Raw genomic sequence first — 10200 nt, 5'->3', positions numbered from 1 at the left:
TAAGTGCAGTATATTACAGGACAGGTCTGCTCTCCTATATAAGTGCAGTATATTACAGGACAGGTCTGTTCTCCTATATAAGTGCAGTATATTACAGGACAGGTCTGTTCTCCTATATAAGTGCAGTATAGTACAGGAGAGGTCTGCTCTCCTATATAAGTGCAGTATATTACTGGGACAGGTCTGTTCTCCTATATATGTGCAGTATATTACAGGACAGGTCTGCTCTCCTATATAAGTGCAGTATATTACTGGGACAGGTCTGCTCTCCTGTATAAGTGCAGTATATTACAGGACAGGTCTGTTCTCCTATATAAGTGGCAGTATATTACTGGGACAGGTCTGTTCTCCAATATAAGTGCAATATATTACTGAGACAGGTCTGTTCTCCAATTTAAGTGCAGTATATAACAGGACAGGTCTGTTCTCCTATATAAGTGCAGTATGGTACAGGACAGGTCTGTTCTCCTATATAAGTGCAGTATATTACAGGACAGGTCTGTTCTTCTATATAAGTACAGTATATTACAGGACAGGTCTGGTCTCCTATATAAGTGCAGTATATTACAGGGACAGGTCTGCTCTCCTATATTAGTGCAGTATATTACAGGACAGGTCTGTTCTCCTATATAAGTGCAGTATTTTACAGGACAGGTCTGTTCTCCTATATAAGTGCAGTACATTACAGGACAGGTCTGTTCTCCTATATTAGTGCAGTATATTACAGGACAGGTCTGCTCTCCTATATTAGTGCAGTATATTACAGGACAGGTCTGTTCTCCTATATAAGTGCAGTATATTACAGGACATGTCTGTTCTCCTATATAAGTGCAGTACATTACAGGACAGGTCTGCTCTCCTATATAAGTGCAGTATATTACAGGACAGGTCTGCTCTCCTATATAAGTGCAGTATATTACAGGACAGGTCTGCTCTCCTATATAAGTGTAGTATATTACAGGACAGGTCTGCTCTCCTATATAAGTGCAGTATATTACAGGACAGATCTGTTATATATAAGTGCAGTACATTTCAGGGACAGGTCTGTTCTCCTATATAAGACTGAAGACTTTGATACCAAACATACAACTTTTTGACCACTTTTTATTCCATTGTTTGGGAGTTAAAGTGACCAAAAAGCAGCAATTCTCACATTGTGTATTTTTTATGTTTTCACTTTATGGGATATTTTAATAGGTTGGAAGTTTACAGATATGGTGATACCAGTTATGGATATATTGCTATTGTTTGCATTTCATATGATAAAAGTTTAAAATATATATTTTTACTGTTATGAAACGTTTTATAAAATATTTGACACCCACTGTGTATGGAGTCTGCCCTATATACTCCCCTGCAAAATGTGTCATATGGTATATGTATGTCACATGTCAGGAGGGGTTAAAGGGGTTGGTCCACCATTACTTGTCATATTCATTTATAGATCATACACAATTAAGCACATTTGGCTCTCACATACCATTAGAATATAATACAGTGAAGAGGTATGACGATTACTTACATAGTATAGTACCAACTGGTGTTCACAGTACAGCAACGTGCGCGTCCATCTACTGAGCTGCTGGTCACACATGCTCACTCTCCCAGAGCCAGGTCTCTGCACAGTGATCCTGTGTTCATGGCACAACAGCCGATAGAAATAGCTTTCTGCATGGAAGAAGCCTTCCTATTAGCTCCTCTGCAGTGGACACCGGGAAGCCATGTCTTGTAGCCGCTCTGCAGTGACCAGAGAGGAGCACTGTGAAGAGACCCGGCAATGAGGGGAGGGACTGACCTGTGACCAGCAGCGCTCAGCTCAGTAGGTGCACATTAAACACCAGGTGGCGCCGTACTGTACAAGTAAATGTCAGAACTCTTCACTGGATTATTCAGCATGTAAATGGCACATAGGATTCATTTTTTATAATAAATTTTTTCTATAAAATAATGATATGTAATTATGGGACAACCTTTTAACCCCTTATGGAAAAATCATGTACGTGATATGCAAGTGATACTTTGTTTCATCCGAAGTCGATTCGCTCATCCCTAATGCCGATCCTTGTCATTTAACCCCTCAAATAGTGCTGTCAATTGCAACCATGGCATCCATGAGGATACACGAATGTAGGGTCTCCAGTCAGTTTTCATGACAGCCTGGGACCTTGTGAAAGTTCCCAGGACTGTCACGGCTAGCTGCCTGCAATCCAGTACAAGTGGCCATGCCAGTCCTATCTAAGTGCAGCCATCCAACCTGCACTGTACCTCCTCAGCTGGTGGCTTGGAAGAATTGCACTAAAGCCTGCTGCTGCTGTATGTATCTCAGGTTCAACATTTTCACTCTGGGCTCATTCTTCAGTACAATTACTTTCACTCCAACAGACCCCAAGAAGCGACAACCTGAGGTAGGACACCGTGACAACACAAAACCTCATCAGGGCAACTACCACTCCCATCCTCTACACTGGTTCCCACGGGCATTCGCTGCATGCTCAAGACAGGGCCTAACTGTCAGACTGTGAAAATCCTGTAGACTGCAATCGTTTTCTATTACAGTCTATGGGACGAGGGATCAGAAGATCACATGTCCAATTACCCCAGGGGGGCTAAAAATTACATTGTAAAAATGTTTTAAAAAAACCTGAAAATGTAAAAAAAAAAAAATTGGGTTTCCCCCATTCTCAATTTTATATTTAAAATATATAAATAAATAAATAAATAAACATAATCGACATCGCTGCGTCAGAAAATGTCTGGAGTAATAAAATATCAAAATATTTTTAAAACAAGGTGAATGTTGTAACAAGAAAAAATAAAAACACCCAATTCGCCATTTTGGGTCACCTTGTGCCACTCCAAAACAATTAGATAAAGAGTGACCAAAAAGTTCTATGTACCCACAAAATCTACCAATAAAAAATACAGATAACTCTGCAAAAAAAAACAAGCCCTCATACAGCTCTGAAGTCTAAAAAAGCTGTGGGTGTCAGAAAATGTTGATGCAAAGAAATGTTTCTGTTTTCATAATGAACGCTGTGATGTTAACTGCTTGTATCCAGGGGTTAGGACCATCCTGCAATCCATGCTTGTACACGATAGGAAAAAGTGCCGGCCATTTTGGTGGCTGGGACTGCAGGAGCGAGCATAGGCTAGCACTTTTTTCTTTAGTGTGCAAGCATGGCCACCTGTACTGGATTGCAAGATGGTCGATCCAGCAATGGAGGCAATATGGACAATCACAATACATTAGTAAGTGCCTTGCATTAACTTTCTCTACATGATAAATACAATTTACTGACGTGAGACAACCCCCCCTAAGGGGTTAAGGCACTTGGTCTGGGGTCTGTATTTATTTAGGGGGTCTGTTTTCTGCATTTATTTGGAGTCTGTTCTGAGTCTGTATTTATTTAAAAGGTGCTAGATTTTATTAAATAGAATAGTATAGTCCCCCAGCTATCACCAATCCAAGTCTATGGGACTGCTGGAGAAGGCCAAGCTCTGTATTCGGCTACGAAGATTCATTACTGTTGTCAACAATGGTCTATGAGAGTAAAAGAAAGGGCCAAGACAATCAATGTGGTATTAATGCCTCAGATGGGAATATCCCTTTAAATGCCTTCTCATGTTTTTCTATTATTTCCCCCCCAGTTGAGGACAGTGGTGTTCGGCCAACCTGCTCTAGAAGCACAATCTCCGAGAACATCAGGGAGAGTTTAAAAATTCCATCATGTGCTCGGGCGGGGAAGTTATGGAAAGGTCGTCTTGGCTGAGGACACTTCTAACCATCAGAAGTATGCTGTGAAGATCATCAGCAAGAGAGCCATGCTTGCCGACTGTGATGAGGCGGATGTGTTGGTGGAGCACCGAGTGTTACAGCTGGCATCTGGGAGCCCCTTCCTTGTCCACGCAGACTTTGCATTTCAGACCAAGGTACACTACTTACAACCTCACTTTTATCAAATGTCTCCACTTGTACCCCAATCAGCAGAAAATGGGGCCAGCAGCACTTGCTGGAGAACCCAAGACCTTTCACTGTAACACCTGACAGGATGACTATCCATGTCAGAGCAAATGGGTCTGGTAGGATTGCAGGGGCCCCCAGTGATAAGAACAGGGGTGACTGAGTCCCCATGTGAATGAAGAGGTGGTTTGCCTGTGTGACCAATGCTCCATTAAAAACTCCATTAAAACTTAAACGACTATGTACTCCCTGCTTCGAGGAGCATACTCACTGCCTTCAAATGGTCCACGATCCGCAAGATGCGGCTAAAGAGGGGACGTGTCCTATCTTTTGGGGCATGGCACGGATTAGAAGTACAAGGAAGGACCCGTGTCCGTGTTTAGCAGATCCGCAGTTTGCAGTCTGGAAAAAAGAAAATGGTCTTGTGAATGGGGCCTAAGGGAAAAATGTTCCTTTGTAATCCAAAAATACAGCACTTTTTGCATCAAGTCGTCACAGTTTGTAAGATCTCTTAAATAGGATCCTTCATTGTTTCTCCTCGCCATGTACTGGACACACGGACACTTGGATCATTAGAGAACAGTTTTCAGTTCTGTGTCTAGTAAAGTGCTGAGCACCATGTCTCCATCACAGGACCAGGACAGATTTATAGCAGCTACAGGAAAGCAGTGAAGGTTTCTATTCATAACTGCAAGCAGAGATCATAATAACTGACAATCTGATACAGAAAGATCATAAAACGGTATAATCTTTCACTATACACAAAGAATAACTGTTACATAATGAAACTTGAATATCCCTTCAAGGATTTCAAAAGCCACTAGCTATATTCTGTACAGTAAATGTGATCTGATGGTTCAGTAATGGCGTCTTTTATGTCACAGTTGCTTTTTCTACTTGGGCTGGAATACATGAGCTGCGGGGACTTTGATCAATTCCTGAGGATGAAGGGGCGGCTTGACATCCCCAGTGCAAGGTAAGGCTGAATACAAAACCTCAGCTAAACGGTCCGAAAATGCAGTGAAATATTAGATACAGCGTCCTGCCTTATGTACATCACACTGATGAGATCTGCTCCTCCGTTTCTTCTCTACCAAAGAAGGATTGAAGAAATGTTCCTCAGGAAATGTTAGGGAATGTCTCCTCTCTTCCTTGGGCTGTGATCCTCCATCTGATATTAAAAGACATACAGGAGAACAGATCTCCCCTGTGTGATGTGAAGAAGCCTTAGTCACATTCCCAGGAACTAAAGGGGTTCTCCCGGAATTGCCATCAATAGTCACAAGCAACCGGTCCTAGAATCTGTACTACAACTGGTTTCCTCCAATAGCAGAGCTGCTTAATGGGGTGAGGGATTTTAAGCCACCATGCAGCCTCCTCCATTGACAGTGATAAGATATATATTTTGCCTCTTATTTTAGTGAATGGTAAGAATGTCTAACAGTCTTCTGTGCTATCCTCGCATTATATTGATTTAGTTACTTTTCTGACAGATTCTATGCCGCTGAGCTTGTGTGTGGCATCCAATTTCTCCATTCTAAGGGAATTGTCCACAGAGACCTCAAGCCCGAGAACATCCTGGTGGCTGAGACGGGCCATATTAAGATCACAGATTTCGGTCTCGCACTTGAGAACATGCTTGGAGACCGCACAGCCACCGAATATGCTGGGACAGAAGGCTATGTGGCTCCTGAGGTGAGAAAAAGGGAGTTTTCCTCATTTCTGCCATTCCATTTGTATTAAAGGGGTTTTCCAGGTTTGGAATATTGGTCGCATATCCTCAGGATCGGCCATCAACATCAGTTTGGTGGTGGTCCGACTCTTGGCACCCCCACCTATTACCTGTCTGAAGGGGTCCACATTGATGGTGTGAACTCTACGGCCTCCTCATTGATTACTGCACGCCATCTACTTGATGCAGGCTACTGCAGCTTCTTCTCATTGACATGAACGGGAAAAGGCTGCAATATCCTGCAGGTAGCGTCATGGCCCCTTCATATAGCTGATAGGTGGGGATGTCGAGAGTCAGACCCCCACTGTTCTGATACTTATGGCCTATTCTGAAGAAATATTATCAATATTCTGAACCCAGAAATCCCTTTAATGATGGTAATTCTTCCTATTATCAATCACTTATTTTCTCATTATGTATTAATGAATGCCTCCTCTTACCCTTTTCCGGACCAGACCAATTTTGGCAATTATGCTTTCCGCATTTTTCTTCCTTGCCTTTTTGCATCGGTCTTGACATCCCCTACGTTGCTCCTCCATTGCATGCGCCTAACCGGAAATCTACCACAGCTCCCATCATCTGTACATTTCTGGCTTCACTTGCGCCAGAAAACTGGCATAAAAGAGAATATTTTTTTTATGGGTGGCTGACCATGCCCCCGTGACATAAAAACAGCAATTTTGGAGTCAAGATTTTGACAGTGTTCTCTAAGGGAAGTTGAACCAGCAATCCTTTGAACTCCTGTACTATTAACAGCAATACTTCTGTATTATTGCAAATACTTATTTTTCACGCATTCTTCTACAGAGTGTATGAGGTGTAATAGTTGAGGTAACATGGCAGTAGAATGCGCCTGTTCCAATGAATGGACCACCATGTAGCATTCGGTCACACTGAGCCTATAGCAGTGAGGTTCCTTCTGTCACCTTCATATGAAAGCCATTTATCAGAAACATAAGGGCTACACGGCAACGTCTGTCCCTACAGCAGCAGATGACCTTGTGGTTACAGTTTATCTGCAGCTGGATGGAGGCAGAACATCTTGTCCTCATTTAGCTAAACACCTTGTGTGACACAGCCTGAGCACCTACAGTGCGGGTTTATAGTATAAGCCGTGTATCACTCTTCTCTCCTTTCTGGCAGATGCTGGCTGAGGAGGAGTATGGCGTCGGAGTGGACTGGTATTCATTTGGTGTCATCTTAAATGAAATGATTACCAGTCAGGGCACAAGACGCTCCGGCGCTAAAGACATCATTAAAAAGGTCAGTATGTTCCTACATGACACTACTGTACTGTATACAATGTTACATGACAACCTGTGATAGAAGACATCTCTCCCTACAATACCCCATAGTGCACCATGATCTCCTTCACTAGTACTTACCACTGTAGTGTTCGGGAAGGGTCGCCCCTCAGAGGTGCTGCTAGCAGGATAGCGAAACACAACCAGCACTTCTTGTTAACTGCAATAAGAGTTTAAGAGCCCGGTAGTTAATGTACTGAGGACACACGTCTACATATTTAGTCCACCACAGATTTCTAAAATCTCCCATTGCTGACACTACAGCCTGAGTCCAGTATCCAGACAGAATAAACATTAGGCAAAATATATCAAAACTGGTTCAAAAGAAAAGTGGAGAAATCGCCCATAGAAACCAATCAGATTGCAGATTTCATTTCCCAGCTATCCTTTGAAAATGTAAGCTCTGGAGTCTGATTGGTCCTTGTGCTCAGATGTCAAAATAGTGACTAAGTTATAATTACATTCCTCATTTTCAGCTCCTCCTGAGAGATCCTGCCAAGCGCTTAGGAGTCCACGGGAACATCCGAGGCCATCATTTCTTCCAGCATATTGACTGGGTCTCAGTGGAAGCCCTTCGGATGCTCCCACCACACATCCCTGTAGTAAGTAAATAAAGAGAAGCTCTACCCTTCTCTACATACACTTTATATGCTATATACGATTCTCAATGTCAGGGGCTTGATTGGGGGACATGTTGGCAGGCGGGTGACTGGGCCACTAAACTCCAAATCCAAGAATGCATGTCACCATACAGAGCTTTTATGTATGACTTAGTGGAGAAGAGCACCACAACCCACATGAGGGTGTAGCGGAGGACAAACACTAATCAATTAAAATGTCAGGTTCTGAACCGTGCTTGAGTTCCTGTTCTGAGATATATATCCTCCATGATTTTCAAATATTCTTTATGAAGCTTTTAAAGGCGTTCTCTCAAGATGATATCTTCTGTGCATAGGTCATAGTAGGGTATATACATGCCATAGAGAGGGACCAGAAGGGAAAGCTGCTCAGGCAGATCTGACACCTCCAAGTACTTATTCTATTAATCTACTAATTTTGATTTCACTAGTCCATGCCTTTAAAGAAGACATGATTGTAATTATAACAAATACTTGTTGAATGGAGCTGGTTAGAGGTAGACCTCTGTAAGGAGTGTAGGCTAATACCCTAATATGGCATTTAAGATGCTTTATACTCCTCCAGAAAGAATATATCTTATTATGGTGGAGGATGAGTACATAAGGTGATCATATTATATGTGATAATACTACCACCAGAAGCTTCATATCAGGTCTGTGACAGCTTGTGATGATCATATCCTCATTTTCATCTATTTATTTGCTTATAGCCATCTATACCTCAACTCTGTCCCAGGCAATTTTACCTGTACAGAATGGAGGCAGCAGCAGCCGAGAAGGGACCTTTACCATCTAAAGATCAGGCCATTTTCAGAGGGTTTTCATTTGTCACCTGGTAAACCCTCCACCCGCTCTAATGTCATCAGAGCAAGATGTCCTCCTGAGCTCCTGGAGAAGATTGATGAACGGACAGAAGAATGGACCCAGGTATATAGCTGGAAATAAGTGGTATTCCTATATAGTTGTATACATTTCCTAATAAGTCAAGATTTAAAGTGTTCCAAATATGAAGCTTCAGTTTTATGACTATTAGGCCTCATGCACACAACTGAATGTGTTTTGTGGTCCACAAACCATGGATGTGCGAAATATGGTTATCAGATGTATGCGTCCTGCATTTTCATATTCTGCACGTCCCACCTTGCTTTAAAAATGTTTATTATTGTCCGCAAAATGGACAATAATGGGACATGTTCTATTTGTAAATCCATGATCTTGACATGTAGCATACAGTCTTTATATATTATACCATATCTTGTGGTGTCTGTACTGATACATCCTGTCATATATCCTACAGCATGAAGACCATGAAGAAATATGAAGACTGGACCTGCGATTAGCACTGGAAGAAAAATATCTGGAACACACTTGATGAGAGAGGACACTGGTCCTATAGCTCACAGATCAACGCTGGATGACTGTGTATGTGTACGGGCATTTGATCCAGGGACTATATTCCCACTGCCATATTTGCAGTCAGGAAAGGAGTGTTTTTCCCCTTAGATCAGGACAGATTGGCAAATGTCATAAAGGGTTTTTTTATCGCCTTCCTATGGATCAACACAGTTGCCCTTCCCCCAGTTCAGCCATTCCCCTAATCAAAAGTACAATTTGGCCAACCTTCTGTGGACAGATTATTTAGTCATTGATTCTGGGACCTATCTGACTGCCATGCGTGGAGTCGGGAAGGAATTTTTCCTCATCTGAAGCTGATGGCTGAGGCTCAGTGAGGTTTTTTCGCCTTCCTCTGGATTAATAATATCTGATTCAGGGAAATAGTCTGACTGCCCTAAGCGGAGTCGGGAAGGAATTTTTCCCCCTACAGGGTTTTTTTCCGCCTTCCCCTGAATCAATAAAAGTCAATGAATCTAACATATCCTTGACTTTGATTTGGAATTTACACCAAATCATCTGTCCCATCATTAATAAAATTATAAATGAAATAAAATTCTCTATTCCCCCTATATCGTTGTGTGCCTGGTTTTATTTCCACTGATGAGCCATGTGCTGCTCAGGGCTGTATTTCACTGGTCTCCTCATATGATTACATTTTAAGCTTCTACTCTACTTTCTGTAAGTAAAAAGAGAACATACAAGTTCATGGTGAAGAAGAAGAATATTCATACAGAATCGTCTGTCTCTTCATAATGGAGACACAAGAACAAAGTGGAAGAGAAGATAAAACATCAATTAGGTCATCAATTAAAAAATCCTGGAAAACTCCTTTAAGGTCCAAATTGCACGAAATAATGAAGTTGAGGTCTAATATACAGGTAGAAAACTACAGATAGTTTAGTAAGGAGCAATTTAGTGCACATTTATTAATGCACATTTATTTCCCAGGTCAAAAAGAGGGACATTTAAGGAGCAAAGAGGGACTTGGGTCAAAAAGAGTGACTGTTCCGCCAAAAGATGTACACTTGGGAGGCATGGTTTTGGTAAATTTGGGGCATTAAAGAACAGCCCCCCAAACAAGGTCCAGAACGGCCACTTTCGGTGGGGTTTGCATAAGCCCCACCCAGAATTTCTGGAATCATCTCTGAAATGTTACTACAGTCCATTGAA

The 10200-nt window shown here is 42.0% G+C and overlaps 1 protein-coding gene across 1 annotated transcript; it reads left to right on the top strand.

Annotated features, from left to right (window-relative positions):
* Nucleotides 1–3654: 3654 nt before the first annotated feature.
* On the top strand, nt 3655–9530 carry LOC122925607 (protein kinase C delta type-like). The gene is made up of 7 exons (XM_044276964.1): nt 3655–3930; nt 4846–4937; nt 5455–5656; nt 6837–6956; nt 7474–7599; nt 8346–8562; nt 8933–9530. The coding sequence occupies exons 1-6, from the start codon at nt 3823–3825 to the stop codon at nt 8472–8474; spliced, it is 777 nt and encodes a 258-aa protein (XP_044132899.1). The 5' UTR covers nt 3655–3822; the 3' UTR covers nt 8475–8562; nt 8933–9530.
* The last annotated feature ends 670 nt before the right edge of the window (nt 9531–10200 follow it).

The sequence above is a fragment of the Bufo gargarizans genome, chromosome 2 (assembly GCF_014858855.1).
Source record: "Bufo gargarizans isolate SCDJY-AF-19 chromosome 2, ASM1485885v1, whole genome shotgun sequence".
In the NCBI taxonomy this organism is placed as follows: Eukaryota; Metazoa; Chordata; class Amphibia; order Anura; family Bufonidae; genus Bufo; species Bufo gargarizans.
This window is presented reverse-complemented; position numbering and strand designations above follow the sequence as displayed.